The sequence below is a fragment of the Suillus paluster genome (genome assembly GCF_016628075.1).
Source record: "Suillus paluster strain FC165 chromosome Unknown EDB91scaffold_122, whole genome shotgun sequence".
NCBI classification, from domain to species: Eukaryota; Fungi; Basidiomycota; class Agaricomycetes; order Boletales; family Suillaceae; genus Suillus; species Suillus paluster.
Window position 1 is genome coordinate 1 of NW_024537682.1, and position 22,079 is coordinate 22,079.

At 47.4% G+C, this 22,079-nt stretch overlaps 2 protein-coding genes across 2 annotated transcripts; one reads left to right on the forward strand and one right to left on the reverse strand.

The window, feature by feature from the left end:
• Nucleotides 1-2,368: 2,368 nt before the first annotated feature.
• EDB91DRAFT_1087265 (uncharacterized protein) lies at nt 2,369-3,465 on the forward strand (the record flags this gene model as incomplete). The annotated part of the gene is made up of 3 exons (XM_041316186.1): nt 2,369-2,431; nt 2,620-2,728; nt 2,954-3,465. 3 exons carry the CDS (start codon nt 2,369-2,371, stop codon nt 3,463-3,465), a joined length of 684 nt encoding a protein of 227 aa, XP_041170718.1.
• A 15,144-nt stretch (nt 3,466-18,609) lies between these two features.
• Nucleotides 18,610-21,785, reverse strand: EDB91DRAFT_1254955 (uncharacterized protein; the record flags this gene model as incomplete). Its single annotated transcript, XM_041323894.1, has 7 exons — nt 18,610-18,709; nt 18,761-19,068; nt 19,122-19,409; nt 19,461-20,263; nt 20,321-20,618; nt 20,673-21,503; nt 21,549-21,785. The coding sequence occupies 7 exons, from the start codon at nt 21,783-21,785 to the stop codon at nt 18,610-18,612; spliced, it is 2,865 nt and encodes a 954-aa protein (XP_041170719.1).
• Between the last annotated feature and the right edge of the window lie 294 nt (nt 21,786-22,079).

The following is a 22,079-nucleotide window of genomic DNA, read 5'->3' on the forward strand; positions in this document are numbered from 1 at the left end:
ACATGGTCAGACCACCGTGGAATCACCGGATTGAGTGCTATGTACCCACAGCAAACCCGGTCATGTAAATACCGGTCAAAAAATACCGGTTGCAATGGTCTAGATACAATATATCATAATATCCTCTAATTTATGGCTTTCCCTTGTAGGGCTCATAACTTTGTCAAATCTTAACCATTTTACATGATCAGACCACCGGTGGAATCGCCGGATTGAGTGCTATGTTACCACAAGCAACCGGTTACATAAATACCGGTCATTGTTGCACCCCATAATACCGGCCCACCCGTCTCCATTGCACCCTATCATGCCGGCCCACCCGTCTTCATTGCACCCCATATCACCGGCCCACTCGTCTTCATTGCACCCTATATCACTGGCCCACCCATCTCCATTGCGCCCTATAATGCCGGCCCACCCGTCTTCATTGCACCCCATATCACCGGCCCACTCGTCTTCATTGCACCCTATATCACTGGCCCACCCATCTCCATTGCGCCCTATAATGCCGGCCCACCCGTCTTCATTGCACCCCATATCACCGGCCCACTTGGTCTTCATTGCACCCCATATCATCGGCCAGCTCGTCTTCATTGCACCCCATATCACCGGCCGACTCGTCTTCATTGCACCCAATAACACCGGCCGACTCGTCCTCATTGCACCTCCTTTACCGGCCCACCCGTCTCCATTGCACCTGCTATAACCGGCCCACCCGTCTCCATTGCACCTGCTATACCGGCCCACTCGTCTTAATTGCACCATATTTACCGGCCCACCCATCTCCATTGCACCTGCTATACCGGCCCACCCGTCTCCATTGCACCTGCTATAACCGGCCCACTCGTCTCAATTGCACCCTATTCTCCGGCCCCCTCGTCTTCATTGCACCTTATGTACCGGCCCACTCGTCTCCATTGCACCTCATTTACCGGCCCACTCGTCTCCATCACACCCCAGTTCCCCGGCCCACTCGTCTATATTGCACTCCATTCCTCCGGCCCACTCATCTATCACACACTGGATTCACTACTACTATTCATAATTTCCTATATAGTACATTGCTATACTACCATCTATACTATATACACCGGCCCATCCGTTTGCCTTGGACACTCCACCCCCTCGGCCCACTCGTCTAACACGGTACAATTATTGCCATGGGCCGGCACCGGGTGGCCCATCTCTATTGGTACATTGTCACGCCCGGCTGCCCGTCTGAGACGGGTGAATTCACTGAAGGGGCTTGCGACTGCTCACTGCTCAACATGGCCCCAGATGTTACCAGGCTTGTTTGTCAGTTCTGAACTGCAACAGGGTCTTCAAAACAAGTCTGGTGTCACATACCGGATCCAAGCACCTCCAATACCACCTGTGAACATCCCTACCACTAGTCCGACCCCCTGTTTCCCCATCCACTCCATCCCTCCTTCTCCGACAATGCACGAAGTGCATTTCAGTAGGACTAGCCCTGCTACCTCTGCCCAACTCTATTCCGCTCCTCCAACACTACCCCTATTTTCTCCGACACTATATCCCATACCTCCGGATCTGGAATTCCGGATTCTCCCCTATGAAAGTCCAGTTCTCTGTCCCTGTCCCACCCAGCGCTCCATTTTCATCTCCGGACTTACACCTATCTCCTTTTTAGAACACTGCTCTCCGGTTACCGGTTATGTCCTATTCCGCTATGCTTACTGATCCATCCATTCTTACTTCATTTCTGACTTCACTGCTTTGATCTGTTACACTTAGTAATAGACTTTCCACATGCTTCGTACATAGCCCTTACCTTTGCTGACTGATTTACTTACATGATACCTACAGTATATAAACCCCTGTAATACTCCAGAACTCCTTAGTTTGAATATCATCTTAGTTCTGCTCATTCCTGCAATCTCCGGACTTGAGTCTCATCTCTTGTCTACCTCCAAGTCTTAGGGGTTAAACCTTAGGACTACTTCTCCGGCTCTACCTTAGGGTAGTCTAACCTCTGTTCTGTTTCTACTCTGGACTTCCGTAGTAGCCTTACTCCATCCCCACATAGTCTTCCGGAGTTCCGCCAAACTCCACCGACTTCTGTCCTCTGGAATTCCCCAGACTTCCATCGGACTTCCCCTCTGTCCCCCGGAAATTAAGGGCACGTACTCGGGTAAGGGGCACAGCACACAAGCTGAAGCCGAAGCCCTTTGAGTAACCTCTCCCCTGAGCATGATCTTAACATCTGGCCTCACTCAGCACACACATACAAAGTACGGCACCCCACAAATACAGTGAGACCTCAATTGCACAGCTCCACTCACAGGTCCCAGATTTATACCTCCAAGGAGTCATTCTCCCACTCCAGCAGGTGAAAACCAGGCTATCAATGAGAATTTTCATTAAGACACAGTGGGCAAGCAAGAGGATGGAGGCTTTGTACCTGAGGAAGGTACTTGGGTGGACATAGGGCACTTATTCTGCACATTCCATCTGCACCTCACAGGTGAGTGTTTTTTGAGGAGTCTGTCATACTATGTCACTCATTTTTTTTTGACTTAGGACTCAAATGCAATGCTAACAGGTCATTTATCAACCAGGATACACCCCCACCACCTCATATGGATGACCCCCTGACAGACTGGTACACCTTACAACAATCAAGTTGAATTTGAGATGGTGGAATTTTTATTCACACACAATCAAATGCCTGCAAAGCAGATGGCCATTTCAAGTGGATTGCGAGCTTGTGAGTGTTGACACGCGAAACATGGCCTTTGTACGCGGTCATGTGAAGATTCTCCTCTAGCGTGCTTTGATCTAAATTATACACATGCCTGAGTGCACCTAGTCAAAAGGACTTGATTCAAGAATTGATGCCTCATTCCCTCTTCGTCTCTGCGCTCATCCCCATTTCGCGCGTTGTTCCCTCATTTTTGTCCACTATGTCTACGACATCGCAAATCTTGATTAGCCTCATGTCCACCCCAAACCTTCTGTCTGGCTCTTCGGACCACTTCTAACCCAACTTCTTCAGCCCCAACAGGCAATCCAACACCGGCTCCTACCGCATCATCCGGCATGATCATGACTCATGATCAAATTGTGGCTGAAAATGCCCATCGACTTACAGATAATGTAGCCCTACAGTCGTGCAGAGATGCAGGAGACATCAATGTTCCAGCTGATGAGCTTTTGATCCCACTTCCCCCTCAGCCTTCAGGGACTGCCCTACAACAGTGGATCTCTGCTTTCACGAAACTATCGCCCACATCACAAATGCAAGGCTCGGCCATTCTAGACTCAATCATTCCCAAGGTCATCTCCAGGCCCAGTGTTACTTCGGTTGTGAAGGTTCTGTTTGGCACAGCCAAGGAGCTTCCTTCTGGCTCCAGCATCGACTCCACTTACAGCTTCGGCATTCACAGCTTTGTTCAGGATCTTCTTAATGCAGGACAATACTGTCCTGCTCACTTTGTTCACTAATGCTAACACAGAACACCTTCACCGGGAAGGCTATTCCCTCAAAAGATCTAAAATTCATGTCAACGGCGTATCACACCACCTTCTCGACCTCTCCCAATTTGAGAATGAACTGATGCTTGATCTGTTATTGTGACAAGAGGCGTATCAATGCTATCTCACCTATGCAGGTTCCATGGGTCACTCCGTCAATGACAAGATTGATGCCAGCAACTACCTGACGGAATGGGGCACAGCAACAGAATTTGCAGATATCATAAGTCCCATCAAACTCTCTTATCCTGTTGTGGGTGAGGAAAATAGACTCTGGGGTGATTCAGATGTCTAACAAGGGTGCGAGACCAATACTTGTCCCGAGGGGATTGCTACTGGGTAGTGGGTCCTCAAGTAAGTGCAAGGAAAGCAAAGACTAGACTCTGTCTAGCGACCCGAAGGGTTCTGGTCCTTACTAGGACTGGGAACACAAAGATGCAGAAGGTACGCAACAAGCGGAACTAACGGAACTAACACAGAACAAACAGAACAAACGGGGAACAAACAGAACTAATAGAGGAAAAGGAAACTACAAGCCTGCAGGAGGATGATTGGGCAAAGTCGGACCAGGCTTGTGTCTGGTACTTGCTCCAAGTCGTCGGATCTGATGTCGGGCGTTTTGAGTGGAACTCATGGAGGTAGGAACATTGCGATGAGATCAGGAATAGAATCAGGAAGATATTTTAAACAGTGAGTGGAGTACTGGGAAGTACTCTGTAAGTGGAAGTGGAGTCGAGTCTATCAGAAGGTAAAAAACTAAGATCCCATCTATTGCTATCTATATAGGAAGAGGTTCCGGAAAGCGCTATGCTACAACCAGGGAGGCTGTGAGATAAGGAACTGGTTCCAAGTAGCAGAAGGATCCGTATAAGTATCGTAACACATATGAAATGAGATAGGAACATGTTAGTAACACGGGGAACATAGCTAGTACTCACCAGTGAGGATGGAAGGACAGGGACAGGATGGAGGAGGACGTTCCGAAGGATAAAGGGGTATAATGTGTGTGGTACGTGATTGTTCCACTGGGTTCCGCTTGGTTCTGTGTAGCAGACGGGTCGGGTAAGACACGGATGGGTAGCAGAATGCACGGGAAGATGGTGGTAAGGCTTGAGAATTATACGGGATACAGGCCTACAGTGGGGATGTTCCCCACACTGTACCTCTCTGTCTGGACGCACTTTGCCATGACTTTACATGTCATCCCTGACACACATAATTCATCATTTGAAGGCACGGACACGTACACATACTTGCGTCTTCTTATGCATTATCCTATCAACATACCTTGATACACTCTCTTCTCACCATCTATCATGCAGATTTGTACTGCTCCCCCAGGTGCACAATTCGCCACCCTGGACATTGAAGCCGCCTATTGCGGTATCCCCTGCACTCCCAAACACAAGTGCTACATCATTGTCTATCACGACAGCAAATTATACATTGATCACAATATCCCATTCGGCCTAGCATCAGCCACAGGTCTGCAAGGTGAAGTTGCTGATGCGACGGTGCAGATCTTGCATGAGCTGGATGTCAAACCCTCCAAGAAGTGGGTTGATGATATCAGTCTCTTTCGCTTTCCATCACCACATGGCGCATTCTCTGCCATATCCAATGGTACCATGCACAGATACAACTATGACCTCCCGCATACCAAATCTCTCATCACACCTGCCAAAGTTCCCTGGCACAAAGACAAAGGACAGCCCTTCTTAGACTCGGGGGTATACCTAGGTTTCTTATGGGACGTGCCTGCCAAGACCGTGATACTGGTCGAATGCAAACATCTCAAGTACATTGCTCGCTTTTCCAAGTTTCTCCCTCATTGTCTAGACTTGCAGGCTCCAAAGTGAGAGCTGGAGCATATCGCTGGCTTTCTTAATCACACCTCCTTTGTGCTCCCTCATGGCCACTCTTACCTCTCCAACTTATACTCAGACATGTCCGCCTACAGGACTAGAGAGTTCAACCCTCGCTACATCAGCAAGTCCACCAGATCAGATCTCAAATGGTAGCTTGGCATGCTCACCGCCTCTCAATCACTGCTTGATCTATCTCCTCCTCCTCCCACGAGAGACTATGGCATCTGGGTAGACGCATCTACAGGCACGGGCATAGGTGTGCTCTGGAACCAACACTGGGCCTTCTGGCGCACGGCGGCAGACCGGCGTGGTCCATCATGGGACATTGGCTGGCTAGAGGCCTCAGCCATTGAACTAGCCATTCATCTTATTCACGCCAAGGGAATACATCATGCCAATATCCTGATTCAAAGCGACAATCAAGGTGTCATTGCTGCCTTTCAAAAAGGGCGTTGTTCCAATTTCATGATCAATCTGGCTATTCGCCGCTCAGAAGCACTTCTACACGAATCTCGCATATCCCTCTCCCTTGTGTACGTTCACATGTCCATCAACCTTGTGGATCCCATATCTCGGGGTATATTTCCCTCTGTCACATCGCACCTCTCATTCCCCCCCTCCCTTCCTCCTGAAATCAAACCTTTCTTCTCCAATGAACGAAAGTGATGTCTATTGACAGGTCATGCAGGGCGTAGATGTTGACTGCCACTGCTAATGCCTTCTGGGCAGCACATCCTCCATCCTTTGTTCGCAATTCTGTCTCCCTCTCTTTGCAGCAAACTCACACATGCACCCCGTGCACTCCACACACTAGCTCATCCATCATCCCATCTCAGCACTGTCCTCTCATTCTTGCAAGCAACCATCTACTTTTGTGGACCACTCCATCTGGTACAGACTGGCAAACTGCCCTTGAGCAGAAGTATCCCAACTTGTCTCTCTTTCGCCTTTTTCAAGTGTGCCCTCTCGCGTTCTCTCTCTCATCTCATCTCACCCATCCAGGTCATGATTTGTTCTCTTGATACAGACACGTGCAGCAACTATGGTGTAGGTCTCTTGCGCTATACTCAATTTTGTGACTCCATTCACATTCCAGAGGCCAAACGCATGCCCACCACGGAAGCTCTACTATCTCAGTTTGCAGCAGCGTTCACCAGCATGTTATGACCCACGTTCACCAATAATGATGAAGGAGAGTTCACGACCACTAGGACTCGGTCAGAGATGATAACGAGCAACAGGATAGATTGAGCGTAAATGTCTAGGTCACTACAACAGTAGGAAACGAAGAGGTTAAGTCTAAGGAGCACTTACGCTAACTACCCTACTTTTATACATAACATTGAGTAGGAGTCTGAAAGAAATCAACCAATGAGAAAAGAGTCGTACGATACTGCGGATGAGTAAGTATGACATCATGATATATAAGCGACTAAGTAAGACGGTTACTAAATAGAAACCCAAGATCCGACCGGTTCTTCTTTAGGAAGTGAGATTGTTCTAGCCCTGTGGAGTAGGGGAGCCAATCAGAGAAGCAACAGGTGATCTATGACAAGGAGTCACGTGACCGGCTCGGGTACTGGAAGTAGCCGAAGGAAAACTGAGAAATGAAAAATGGTTCATATTAGGAATTTGTGACATTACCCCCTTTCTAGGATGAGCGTCCTCGCGAATGTAAGATGGTCAGTATGTTTTTCTGTCTCCATTCGAGGAAGTCAGGGGTTGTCAGAATTGAGGCAGAAATTTGTGCTGATTTAACCGCATTTGGGTTTTCTGCATAAAAGTCGGCTACAATGAGTGGCGCATTCTTCACATCTTCTTCTGACTGCCATGTTGCTTCTGCTTCTGCATATCCTTTCCATTTTACTAAATACTGCAACTTGCGCCTGTATAGGCGGCTTTGCAATATTTGCTCTGCTTCATATTCTGGGACTTGATCAACAATATCCGGCGGTGGATGCATTAGAGGTGGGCGATCAATGAGTTGACAGGTTTGATGTGGGGTGAGTAACGATACATGGAAAACTGGGTGGATGCGATATTTAACTGGGAGCTTCAACTTGTAGTTTGGCTCGCCAGTCTTCTCTTCGATTTCGAATGGTCCAAGACGGTGGTCGGACAATTTTTGGCTCAGACGGCGTTGTTTGATATTTGTCGCGTCTAACCATACCTTGTCGCCTGGTTTGAATTCTGGTGTGTTTTTTACTTTATGATCATAAAAGCGCTTCATTCGATCGTTCGCTATTTCCAGCATTGCTTTCGTCTCTTCTTGTGCCTCCTTCATCTTGGCTACTCTCTGGTCAGCATGGGGAATCGTGTGGGAAGAATTAGGGGGAAATCGTAAACTCGGGATTATAGCCGTAGACACATTTGAATGGGGAGTGTCCAGTAACGGTTACTGAGTTGTTATGCGTAAATTCAGCAATTGGAAGCCAAGAAACCCAATCATTCTGACAGTAGGATGTGAAGAGTCAGTAAGTACTGTTCGACTTCTTGATTGACTCGTTCTGTTTGTCCTGTCAGTTTGTGGGTGATATGCTGTTGACATGGACCACTTGGTTCCTAGTCGTTTCGAGACTTCCTGCATGAACTTGGACACAAACTGTGTTCCCCTATCCGAGATCACCTTCTTCGGCGTCCCATGTAACTTCCATACGTGATTGAGAAATAAGTCTGCGACTCCCTTAGAATCAACATTCTTGGTGGTCGGAGCAAGATGCGCTTGCTTCGTGAAACGATCAACAACTACCAAGATACTGTCTTTGCCCTGGGAGATGGGTAGATCGGTGATGAGGTCACAGCTAATGGTCTGCCATGGCCCTTCTGGAACCTCGTTCAGCTTCAAAGGTCCATGGGGTTTTGATGGTAGCACCTTTGTTTGCTTGCATCGATCACATCCATCTACGTAGTCATTGACCCATTTCTGCATCTGGGGCCACCAATAGTTCCGCAAGACAAGTTCAAGAGTTTTGGCACATCCCATATGTCCTGCTGCAGGCGAGTCATGGAAGATCTCTAGCACTGAGCGACGTATTTCCTTGTTATTGGGCACATAAACCAATCCTCGGAATAAAATGAGTCCATCCTCCGTATTCCACTCTTCCAATCCTCTTCTCAACTGCACAGGGGCCTTTTTCAAAGTTTCGATAGCATTTCGGACTTCTGGATTTAAATCGGTGCAGTTTCTGATACAGCTTCAACAGCGAATGCTCTCCTTCTATCAGAATCTGACCTCTTTTTGCGGCTTTGATATGAAAAAAAACTCGGGTTTCAGAAGCACGCGATCGGAATTGTCGTTTTCTACCCCCCCTCTGTGGTCTGGCCTCCTGGACAGAGCTGTCGGCAGTGTCGTTAACCTTTCCCAGGTTTGTGTTGCAGAGTGAAGTTGTACTCTGCAAGGAACAAGGACCATCTTGCCTGTCTGCGAGTCAACTTCTGGCTTGTCATGAAGTACTCGAGGTTTTTATGGTCCGTCCAGATCTCTACCAGGATGAGGTGTTCCTTGCACATAATGCCTCCACTCCTCCAATGTGTGGATGATAGCTAAAAGTTCTTTGTCGTGAATGTCGTAATTACGCTCTGCATCCTGCATTGATTTGCTAAAAAAAGCCACTGGGTGCCATAGTCCAGTCTTCTTCCAACTGAGAAAGTACACCACCAGTAGCGTAGTCAGATGCGTCGCTTTCTATCTTTTGTTTTTTATTCGCATCTGGCATGACTAGCACTGGCGCGGAAGTGAAACTGTCCTTCAGAGCTTTGAAAGCCTTCTCTTGTTTGTCCGTCCATTCCCATGGTACATCCTTCCTGATGAGTTCGTTCATGGGTCTGGCAATGTTCGAGAAACCTGAGAATGAATCGATGATAAAAGTTCGCAAATCCCATGAATCGCTGAATGTCTTTGACACAGGTAGGAGTGGGCCATTCCTGAACTCCCTTAACCTTGACCAGGATCCATAGAGACTGTGTCCATCTTTGACGATCAAACCGAGAAACTCCACTTCCTTCTTCTCAAAAGAACACTTTTCCGGTTTGAGATAGAGATCATTGTCCTGCAACCTTTGTAATACCTCACGCACTACCTTCCGATGTTTCTCTACATCACCGTTGGTGAAGACCAAGATGTCGTTGATGTAGACTACAACGACCTTGCCTTCCTTTAGATCTTGGAAGATTTGGTCCATCATAGTTTGGAAGGTAGCTGGGGAGTTCGTCATGCTGAAGTACATTACGACTGGTTCGTGATGTCCGAAGGGAGTTTTGAAGGCGGCCTTCCACTGGTCTCCTTCTCTCATTCTGATATTATTATAGCCCCATCGAACGTCCATTTTCGAAAAAAGCTTCGCACCGGAGAGGCGATCGATAAGGTCCTGAGAGCGAGGGAGAGGGTATGCATTTTGGATGGTTTTTTCATTCAACCTCCGATAGTCCATGACTGGTCTGAGCTTTCCTGTCCTTCTTAGCAACAAAGAAGAAAGGAGCTGCTACTGGAGATTTGCTATCTCTCAGTTGTCCCAAATCATATTCCTGCTTCAACCACTTCTCACATGCGTCATTTTCGGCGGGGGACAGGGGATATGCTTTTGCATTGGGGGGAAGGTCAGTAGGATCCTTGAGATCTACTTTATGATCCCACTTCTTTGACTCGGGGAATCGAGTAGATTCTTCTTCAGAGAAGACCTTAAGATAATCATGGAGCCAGTCTGGCACCATTTCCTCTACGGGCTTCTTTTCCTTCTTCTTTTCCTCCTGCTGCGCCAACTCTGATGCCACCGAACTCTTGTACCTGATCCACACATTCTGTGATGAATCCTTATCCTCGACTTCCTCGATCTGCACCTTCTGACCAACAGTAGTAGCAAGGTCCGATTGTTCTTCATCCTCAAGCCTGGCAGGTATAGTACCCACATGTCCTTGCATTTTAGAGCTGAAGCTGTTCGACTGAACCCGATGATGGATAGAGGCTTCCTCGATATCCTCATCTTCATCATCTTCTGCTGGTAACAAATCGGGCAACACCGGAAGGATCGAACAGTTCATGGCTGTTCGCTTTTTTGCCTTGGTCTTCTTGTCCTTGACCTTGGCTTCTTGACATTTAACCTGGGCAACAGGTCTGATGCCACCTTCCCTGCATTCCTATCGATACTGGGGTTGTGGAATCGTAGCCAATCTATCCCAATGATGACATCATCGGATCCTAGGTCTGTGACCAGAAAGGCTACTTCTTCCTTATGATCCCCTATGGTAAGCTTTAAGTCTGCGTAATGCATCAGGAAAATGTGGTAAGGCTATATAGCCACCCATAGCGCTATAGACTGCTATACAGACTCCATAGCCCTATAGCTCAGTATAGCCAAGTGCCCAATTGTGCAGGCTTACTACACCAGTGTATAGTGCTATATAGCTCTATTAAAGTTGCTATAGCTGGGTGGAACATACCACAACTATTGTAGCTATTATAGCTCAAAACACAAAGCAAAAATTTCTCTTAATAGCTGTTTGTTGCCATGATAGTGTTCTCAAAATTAAAAAAAAGCGAAAATTCCAAATTATATTTCAACTACTACAATACATGTAAACTAATAACTACAAAACAGGCAAAAATGCGAAAATTACAGGAGGAAGAGGCAAGAGAACTAGAAGGAAGAATCAGAGAGGAAAGATGAATACAAAAAAAAGAAAGACTTACCAAATAGTGAAAATTGCGAAAATTCTTGAGGGAAGAGGAGGGAAGGGAGCTAGAAGGAGAGGATCAGACAGGAGGAAGTGAGAGTCAGAGAAAAGACTTGCCAAATGGTCAAAAATGTGAAAATAGTTGGGGGGAGGAGGGCAGGAGGGAAGAGAGCTAGAAGGAGAGGGTTAGAAAAAAGATTAGTCAAATAGTCAAAAATGCGAAAATTATGGAGGGAGACTTACCAGAGTTCAAAGCACCAGCACCAGTACCAGCACCAACAACATCAACACCAAGAGAAGGATAGAGAAGCAAGAAGAAGAGAAGAGAGGCAAAAACTCGAAAATTGTAAGAAAAATATGGAAGATAATCTAATGAGGGGGCAGTGGGGGGGGAAGGAAAGAATGGGAAAAGACTTGTTGGTTGACCGCATTTTTGCTTACATAAGCAGTGCCAAACAAAGCCACAACACAAGACTTGGTGAATTTTCGAGTTTTTGGTTAATAGGACTAGGATTATGACAGTAAGAAAAAGACAATGAAATTGACTGTTAGCATTAGGATTTTGAATACACATAAGGTGAATTTTCGCATTTTTGCTTACATAAATAAGGTGTACCTTAACACTTTTGAACCCTTCAATTCCAAGTATTTTCCTTATAACTCACTAAGATCTTGACCTATTGAAGTCATTAGACTATGGATAGACTTCCCTTGACAAGGACTACAACTTTGATTTAATCGAAAAAAGTTCCCATGGTCAAGTTGCTTTCTTGAACCCTTCAATTTCGAGTATTTTCCTTATAACTCACTAGGATCTTAACCTATTGAAGTCATAAGACTATGGATAGACTTCCCTAGACAAGGACTACAACTTTGGTTTTCATCGAAAAAAGTTCCCACGGTCTACTGGGGTCTATAGTTGTTGAAATGTTTTACTTCTAAATACACTTACCAAACTTTATGGTAATATATAGACTTTCATGATGTCTATACTGGTCTATAGTGCTGTGATAGCTTGCCATAGACTGTATAGAGCTGTGGTGTGCTATTGGGGCTATATAGAGGATGGTCCTCTATATAGAGATATAGTTTTTCCTGATGTGCGTAATTGGTCCGGCGGAATTGTCTGTTTCGTCAATGTTACGGATCGACATTGGTCGCAACAACTGCTTAATCTGAACTTGATTTTTTTCTACAAATTTTTTGCTGAGGAAAAGGTTTGTTGCTCCACAATCCACTAGAGCATTGACAGCTGCTTTCTTGTGTTTCCCTTCCAACGTAACTGGCAAGTAGAAATGGTCTCATTTATTTCCAGAACAAACTTCTGATACTTCTGCAAACATAATTGCCGAGTCACTGAGAATGGAAAAACGATTTCTTTGATCTAAGTCCGCAGTCGACTTCGATCTCCCTAAAAACCCTTTTGTTCCTCTTTCTTCGCTGGGTTATACATGGTAGAGAGACAGATCCTCTCGTTTACGATGCGATTAATATCTTCCAGGGTGAGTGCTTTCACCGCTGGAACTTCTTCCACCTTGCCGGCGTGGACAGCTGGTCCTTTGCCCTTGGTATCAAGTGGCTTCCCTGTGCAGTTATGGGCCATATGCCCTTCTTCTCCGCAGCGATAGCATTTGAATGGCTGCTCCTGCGCGCGGGGTCTGCCTCCTGCTCTGGTTGCGTCAACGTCCATGGCATTTCCTCCTTGCGACGTGGTCTTGGGTGCTCCAGCTGGTGCAGGTGGAACAGCGGAGCCTCGCCAAGGTTGTCGCTGAGCGAAGCTCATCTTTCTCTCGTCATCAAGCTCCTCGAGGTTCTGCCCGACTAGGAGCGCCTCCCTGATCAATCCTTCCAGGGTATCTTTCCTGTTAGGATGGATATTGGCCAGGTAGTTTTTGACTCGCTGGTCTAATCCATGATGGAGTTTGCGCATTAACTCGTAGTCGGAGAAGTGACAGAAGGCGAGCTTCTGACAGAAGAGGGAGATATATTCTCCAATGGTATGAGTGCCTTGTCAGAGAGTTTCCAACTCTCTTGCTGCTTTCTCCTCCTTGTTGACGACGGTCCACATGATCTTCATGTCCTTGACAATGCTGTCATAGGACCTGGGATGACCGCTGAGCGCCATGGGGGTAATGCTCTCTGCCCACTTGGCTGCTGCTCCGCAACAAAAGGAAACAAGACAGGTGCATTTCTGCTGCTCTGTTGCTCCTGGGTAACCGGTAAAATAGATGGTGAGCTGGGTGAGGAAGGTGTCGATGTCAATGGAATTCTTATCCCCTGTGAAGTCCATAGGTTTCGCCATCTTCAGATCAGAGCCTGAAGTCCCAGATGTAGTGCCTGGGATCCTTGTCGTAGGCAAGTTCTGCAAAACCGAGATGTGGCTCTCTGCCACCATTACGGAGTTCTCCAGATCCCTCACCCTGATCTTCAGATAGTTGATCTCGTCGTCCACGTGTACCAGACCTGCTTGCAGTTCGTCGATCTCCTTCTGCAGACCGTCTATGAACTGTCTGGTGTACTCTCTTTCTGTTACGACGATGGCATTGATTGCGTGCGAAATGTCCTGATGGGTGATGATACTCGACCTGGGCCCGGAGATGCCGAAGGGTGCAGAAGGGCCTGCGGTTGGGGTGGTGGATGATTCTGCAGGTGCTACTGGGCCTAATGGGTTCCTCCATCCTTGCAGGGCCGGAGAGTGGATTACTCCCCTTGGTGGAGTCACTACTCTTGGTACAGCTGGGGGAGCGTCTGTCACTTCCATATCTTCGGAAACGACGATCCCAGGCTCTTCTGGATTCTCGGACATGGAAGAAGGTGCAATTGGAATCCAAACAGGAAACAGTGTGGAGGAGCGCTTCTCTGGCCGCGACTAGGCGGGATCTGTATGGCGGAGCCGTGATAACAGAGGTGTGAATGCAGCGCGTGTAGCGGTTCATCAACCTAAATGAACTCGAGAGGAGTTCGCGAAAGACGCGGTGAACTTCAGGTCTACTTTTAGCACCCTAAGTTCTTAGGTATTGTACTAGGGTTTTAAGACCCGCGAGTGCCGTTCTGTTACGTAGAAAGCAAGTAGGTAGTGTACAGTTGGCAGGGTTTGGGGCTGAACTGCAGACGTACGGAAACAGGACCTAAAGTCACTGATCCTTATGAACTGGCGGCTTGTGTAAGATGAGGGCCTGGTCCACTTCTACTTAAAAACTAACGTAAAGAAATTGAGATAGAGAAACGCGTCGGGGAAATGATGATTGAACAAAAAATGTGATCCACGAGAATATTCTCGAGCAGAACAGCATGGTGAAGTTCGTCGAGAACGGTGACGTCCAAGACAAAGTTCGAGTCGGAGTGGTAGAATAGACTTAACCTAATGTTATGACCCACGTTCACCAATAATGATGAAGGAGAGTTCACGACCACTAGGACTCAGTCAGAGATGATAATGAGCAACAGGATAGATTGAGCGTTAACGTCTAGGTCACTACAACAGTAGGAAACGAAGAGGTTAAGTCTAAGGAGCACTTACGCTAACTACCCTACTTTTATACATAACATTGAGTAGGAGTCTGAAAGAAATCAACCAATGAGAAAAGAGTCGTACGATACTGCGGATGAGTAAGTATGACATCATGATATATAAGCGACTGAGTAAGACGGTTACTAAATAGAAACCCAAGATCCGACCGGTTCTTCTTTAGGAAGTGAGATTGTTCTAGCCCGTGGAGTAGGGGAGCCAATCGGAGAAGCAACAGGTGATCTATGACGAGGAGTCATGTGACCGGCTCGGGTACTGGAAGTAGCCGAAGGAAAACCGAGAAATGAAAAATGGTTCGTATTAGGAATTTGTGACACAGCACCACTTCAGCCAAAACTCTCAATAACTGGTTGGCGGGCCTTCAGTTCTGGCATGTTATCAATGGTGCAGATTGGAAAGGCCCACATTTACTGCATCACACCAGACATGGTTTCTCCAAGATGGTTCCTTCATCTTTGCACAGAGCCAAACACCCTCCCATCACCATAGATGCCTTGTGTCTCTTATTCAATAATCTAGATCTCTCTCTCCCTCTTGACATGGCCATGTGTGCAGTCGCTCTTGTCGCTTTTTAGTGCTGATCTGTGTACCGTAGGGCTGCCTTGATGCGAGCCTGATCCGATAATCCGACAATATCTGCTAATTGGGCAACTTCATGGAAGAAGGGTAGTAGTTCCGAAGCGATACCGGTAAACTGTGGTGTGATGTCCGATGTGCTCAGAGGCATAAAGCTCATTGCAGATGACATTTCTATGCGGGGTGCAAGTGTTAGGTGTCAGGACCGGGTCATGGAACGCTATGCACGATTCTTTGACAGTGAAGCGGATCGAAACAGATACAAAGCGGATAAAAAGCAGATCAGAACAGATACAAAGCAGATAGAAAGCAGATCAGAACAGATACAAAGCAGATAACAAGCAGATAGGAATGGGTCTAAAGTGACTGCTAGCTTTCCAGATGATCCCCTTGCAGTGGGCTCCAGTTGTGGGTACAACAAGTGCAGCAGTGAGAAATTGATCTACTACAAAGTTGGGTCTTTGCTGCCTGCTGCCTCACTTGAGAACAAGCATGTTCGACCCTAAAGGGGATTGCTACTGGGGAGTGCTAATCTCTGTCTAAGCGACCCTAATCAACCCTACCGCAGGTAGGATGAGGATCTGCAAAAATGTGGAACAAGAGGAACAAGCGGAACTCAAGTGGAACTCAAGCAGAATGAAATGGAATGAAGTGGAACTCAAATGGATACAATGCGGAACATACAGATTCATCAGAACTTGCGGATCAAGTTGAAGGAAGTATATCACAAGGTTGGATTGATAGTGGGCATAAGTCAAAGCGGTCCTCTAGTAAGGTGAAGGAAAAGTCGGAAAAAAGTTGGAAGGTAAAAGATGGGATTTGATAAAAAAAAAACACCCAAGCCCTGAGTACCACTACTTATAGGGAACATTATTTTCAAGGAACACTGAGGTACAGGTAGTAAGTTCTCAGGAAGCAGAAGTGAAGGCAGGCAGTGCACAAGGGTGCAATACTCCGCAATAGGGGTTCGTGCCATAGGGGCATGTGTCAATGTGATCCGGACAATGTTAGAAGCAATGGGAAGAGAGATACAGCGTACCAATGGACCTGGAAGGATGGGGACAGGACATGCGAAGGTTGTCCAACAATGCGTAGGAATATCAAATAGTGCAGGTGAGTTCCAAAGGATGCATGGGAATGCGGAACCCATCGGACGATGTGCGGGAAACACGGAATGTGCAGAATATGTGGAACTGATGTGAGACGATGCAGAAAGGACAGGGTTTTATGCCTACAGTGGGAGTATTCCCCACAATGCATCACCCTCTCTCTATCATCCCTTCTCTCAACTCTCTGTCTTGTAGGCTAGGGGAACTAGTTATCCCAAATGTTAATATTTTCAACCCTCTTAAGCATGTCTCATGCTCTGTCACACTGATTTCATCATTTGAGGTGTTAGACAGTCACAACACTCAGGCAGCAGTTTTTCACATCCCCTGGACCAAGACTACAAAGGAACAGGGTGCCGACATCTCGCTCACATCCGAGATCATTGCACTTGCCCTTTGCAGGCACTAGAACACCACCTACTCATCAATCACAACATCCCAGATGAGGCTCCCCTGTTCACCTACCTTACCTCTTCTGGGTGGGCTCCCATGACCAGATCCATTTTCCTCACTTGCTACAATGAGACCTGGGTGGTGCAAGGTTTTCCCAACTTGCCAGGACACACTTTTCACATCAGAGGTGCCACAGAGTTGTTGCTTCAGGGTGTTCACCCGGACGTCATTTCCACTCAAGGGAGGTGGTCTTTGGACGCTTTTTTGGAGTATTGGTGTCGCATTGACACCATCTTGCCACTGTTCATTGCGTCTTCCGCCAATACACAACGTCTAGCTGATCTCGACCACATTATGGACTCCTTTGCCCAACACCATCACTTATCTCATAATGCCCCTCCATCATAATACTCACTCTTTCCTATTGTATCTAATGGGCCCCACATGTTGCATTCAATTTGATTCCATTTCATTCATCTGATCGTTAGCTTTAGGTGTGTGGGTTGGGTCCGTCAGGACCCACTTTCACTGTGAGCTGCGCTCCAATGTGGTCTGAATGTGTGTTTTCCTGATGGACTATTCGGTCTGTACACATTTCACCCGAACACGCTCCGAAGGTTTGATTATTTGATCCCCCATCACTTGGTACTCAAGCATCTCCTCGTTGCTACCTTGGGGTCACATGCTTAGTCCAGACACTGCCTTCCCATGCGGGCCTGGCTTCGCCAGACCTTCCCACACACAAAACAAATCTACTTATGTTGTCTTCACTTTGATTCGTTCTCAAAGCTTTCTAACTTTCACAGTTATTCTTCCCTCTCTTCAGCTGCACTCTGAACTAACTGTACAAGAAATATTAAAGCTCATCCAATAGTATTGCATCCAGTTTAATAATTAATCTCCTCTCCATCTTCTATTAGACAACGCAGTTCATACAAAGGTTGATACACTTCTCGACTTGTGGGCTGCAACTCTCATTAAGCACACACTCCCCCTTTTGCAAACCATAGGGACATGTCACAAATTCATCTGCCTTTGCTGCCTTGACTGCCTTAGAATAAATTGAACAAAGGATAAAATTAGTAACTTACTCCCCTTATACTGCCTTAATGCTATTTTTAATTAGTTTTAAGTAATCTAAGGTACAAAAAGGAACTCAATAATTTGCTGATGTTTTTTCCAAAAGACCTGCAAAGAAGACAATGTACCTGAACTTGAGTTGTTGCAGTGGATCAGGACTCACTGGGCTTCACTATACAAATGTCTCGACTATATGTTACTCTTACGCTGTGTGAGCATTTTTTTTCTTTTGATGTTCGAAGCCTGATATTTATAATTAAATAGGCTATGAACCATTTCACGAACCTCGCTGACGAAAGCAAAGAGGTTCAGAATCTTCACAACAAGTCTTACAAGGACCTTAAGCTTGATTGAAAACACGTGCACTGGTATGAAATAACGCTGCCTTCTTGTGACCCAAGTATCACGATAAGTGCTATGGGCCGGAGGAAGGAACAAAACGTATTTGTCGGAGGTTTAGAACGGCTCGCCGAAGTGGTTTTTTGGTTTTTTCTGCCTCGAGGTGGTGAAGCAGCTAGAACGTCTAAACTTGTTCCTCTGAGCATGTTCTCAAAGCGGTGCGATATTAGATATTGAAAGATAATAGCAATGTGCGCTCACGGTCTGCATTATCTTCCGAGTCGGTGTCGTACCACCCTCCCCATGCAGGTCCCGTCAGAATTCAGAGAAAACCCTCCAAAGGAATTTTAGCTCTTGAAGCCGCTGCACGTTTTCATCTGACTTCTGGCAGGCCACTACGAAAGTCATGAATCATCGTCCCAGAGCAAAAGAGAAAAAATACATGAGATGTACGCTACGAATTAATACAAAATGTCAACAGCCAAATGAAAGCAAGAGCAGAACGTCGAAACTCATCATAGACACGATACGACACGCATTAAGGAGGGCATCATGACCGCGACCGAGAAGGAGCCACTTTATGGGCGTCTGCCACACTATCCAGCTGCGCACTCCGTTTCTGAGCGAGTTCGTTCTGTCGTTCTAGGCTCCTACCGTCACAGCATCAGCACGAGATCTTGAACATGGGAGAAAGGACAAACCTCATCTGATTCTCCAACTCTAAAACCCTCTCCTTCGCACCCTGTCGCTCCCTCTTATACTTCTCCTCCCCTGCCTTTAACCTCGCCTCATACTCCTTCACCCTCGCCTCCCATTTCTGATCAGCCGTAGTCGTCTTCTGGTTTATATTCGAAATCTTCTCTTCGCTTAGGAGGAGCTGGTTTTGAACCACCACGAGGCGTTTCTCGGCGTTCACTGCACGTGAGAGGAGGGTTTTGGTTTCTTGGGAGTCGCCTTGGGTTGGTCGACGGGATGTTACTACTTGAGAGGTTAATTCTGCGTTGGTGGCCTTCATAAACAATAAGCATGACTCGAAATTGACGAAAAATAAAAACCACCAACCTTCAACCCCTCAATCTCTCCCTCTTTCGCAGTAAACTTCCGTCTCCACGTAGCCTTCGCCTCCCCATACGCTTTCACGCTCGACTCAAACTTATCAATCTGTTTCCACCGTGTATCAAGCTGTCTCCGCATCTCAGCAAGCTTTTCAGTGAATTTTGTTTCTACTTCTTTAACGCGTTTGTCAAAGTCGAGTTGGATTTGAGAGAGAGCTTTGAGTCGCGTGATTAGGTTGTCGTGGAAGACGCTGAAGTTGGTGAAGGGTTTTGTCTCTGCTTGATTGCCTTTCTTCTGCAACATGTTTTATCAGTGGCGCGTGCGTCAAAAGAGAAAGAGACTTACGGGAGTCTTGTCCACGCCGAGGATCTTATCCATGTACTGATAGATCGTAAGCAGCAGCGTATTCCGCTCCGTAAGCTGATCACGGTACTGGTTCTCAGCACTCAACAACGTCCGCTGGTCCTTAGACAACCGCGTCTCCAGCTCGTTCACTTTCGTCCTATACCCAAACAACTCTGCCTCGGCGGTCTTGAGGCTGCTTTGCGTGCTGTCAAGCTTATCTGAGAGACTGAGACGCGCTTGGGTTTGTGCGTTGACCTGCGCAGTGAGCTGTTGTACTTCAAGCTGCAGTTTGTGAATCAGATCTTCACGATCGCGAGTCGTGCCTTCTCGGTCCCCAACATCCTTCCGCGCACGCGTAAGTTCGTCCTCTAGGCGGTCGACATCACGTTTCAGTCGGTCAACCTCGAGTTGCAACGAGAAACGGGCGGTTGTATGCGTCTCCCCAAGCTCTTTGGACCGCTGCTCCATATCCCGGAGCGCGTTTTGGACAGCTTCAAGGTCGCTTTGACGTTGAGAGAGGAGGAATTGTGTACGGGAGAGGTCATCAAGGGCGCTGTGAAGCGCAGAGTCTTTATCTTCGAGCGCACGGCGTTCGTGTCGAAGCTCTGACTCGTGTGTCTTCTCTACCTCATCGAACTCGCGCTCGAGGCTCTCCCGAGCTTCTTGCTCGCGTTTCACTTCGACAACGAGGTCTTCGATGTGCCGCGCTAGTTCTTCCTGTCGTGCTCGATGCGCATGGATGTCTTGGAGAGATTGGTCGTAGTTTTCTTGAAGGTCTTGGAGTTGGGATTTTAGACCGGAGACTTTCTAACAATGGTGCTGCGTGAGATTTTGAAATGAGATATTGTGAATGAACGTACATCTTTGAGTGCAGATGCGAGTGCTTCTGAATGTTTCGCGCTCGACCGCGTCTTCCTCTCTGACACGTTCGTGGTCTTCAACCATGCGATCTGCGTCTTCCTCAAGTGCATATACCTGCTTTCCAAGGTGCTCGATCTCCTCGTTCGCAGCACGAAGCTCAGCATCTTTTTCCTCAGCTTCTTGCTCGAGGTGTGTGAGGGTGGCTTCGAACTTGGAATGGAGGTCGTTAGTGTTAGCTTCGAGTTCTGTGATGTTGAGGCGGAGTTCTCTTGCTTCGTTTTCGCGTTCTGCAAGGACCTATAAGTGCGATTGTGAGACACTGAAGGGAAGAAATAGAATAACGAAACGGACGTCTCTGAGCTCTTCGACCTGACTCCTGGCCTCTTCAACTTCGCCCCTCCACTCCTGCTCAACTACGTCGACAACACGATCGTGCTCTTGAATTAAATCGTCGATCTCCTTATTCTTGAGTTCCAGCTCGTCCTCCTTCTGCTGTAGCTCGATAGTGGCGGCAGCAAGCTTATCCCGGATTGCGTTGAGATCGTCCTCCACAGCCTCACGTTCCTCTCTCTCTTCGAGTACCTGAGCCCTACTCTCACTGCGCTCAATACTCTCCGCTTCTCTCCGTCGCTGCAAATCCTCGAGCTCCAGTTGCAGGCGCTCTGCATGATCAGCAAGAGCCTCAGTCTCGTCCTCACGTTGTATGAGAAGTTGATCGCGCTGCTCGAGTTCATGGCGAAGTTCTTCATTCTCCGCACGTAGATCTTCAAGTTTGCGTGCGTATCTGTGATCCACGGTGTCGTCTCCACTGCGCTCGACGATAACCTGGGCCTTCCTCAGCTCCCTGATCTCGTGCTCGCGTTCCTGGAGCTGCATCTCGAGATCGCGTTCTCGTTCATGCAGCTGAGTTTCTAAATCACGTTCACGTTCGTGCAACCGCGACTCTAGATCATGGTCACGAGTTGAGCCACGCTGGAGACGCTCCAATTCGCGCTCGAGCTCCAGAACAAGTTTCTTGAGTTTCTTGATCTCGAGACCACGTTGCTGGACCTCAATCTTGAGATTGATGTTCTGTTTGAGAGCTGCATCGATCTGGTCTGGCGCGAGCTGTGCAAGACGCTCCTCGAGGAAATGAACGCGGAGCTTTATGTTAAAGTTTTCTTTTTTGAGAGAGTCGATGTGCTGTTATGCAGGTTAGATAGAATCGGGTGGCGGGTCATAGCTTACCTTTTCTTGATCTCTTAAAGACAAAGCAGCGCCTTTTCCTCCTGGTGCGCTTTGTCTTGGACGTCGTGCGCGTTGAATGGGTGTGTCTGGGACATCACCAGTGCTAGGAGCTGGGGAGGATATCGACGGGAGACGGAGTGGTCGGCCAGGTGTACTGGGCCCTGATACGAACGACCCTAATGACAGATCCGGGTGCGTCCCAGTGGAGGTGTCTGCACCGTTTGGAACGGCCGACATGCGCGTTGGTGGAAGCGATGAGCACGGGTCGGGTTGATTACTAAGCAGCAGTGAGCACTTTATACGTGCGGAGTAACTTGACCGCCGATCAAAGGAGGAACGAGCCAAAACACAGTAAAGAAGCCAGTATCAAAAGACAGTAGAGAGGAAGACATTATCGCAGGCAGATATAGTACGTGATCAACCAATGCTATAGAGTGCTACAAGTAGACAGTTTCTAGGTATTCAAGATCAATGAGGAACACTGATCCGCTCGGTATGTTCGGGAAGTCGACCTCGACCAAGCCAACACCA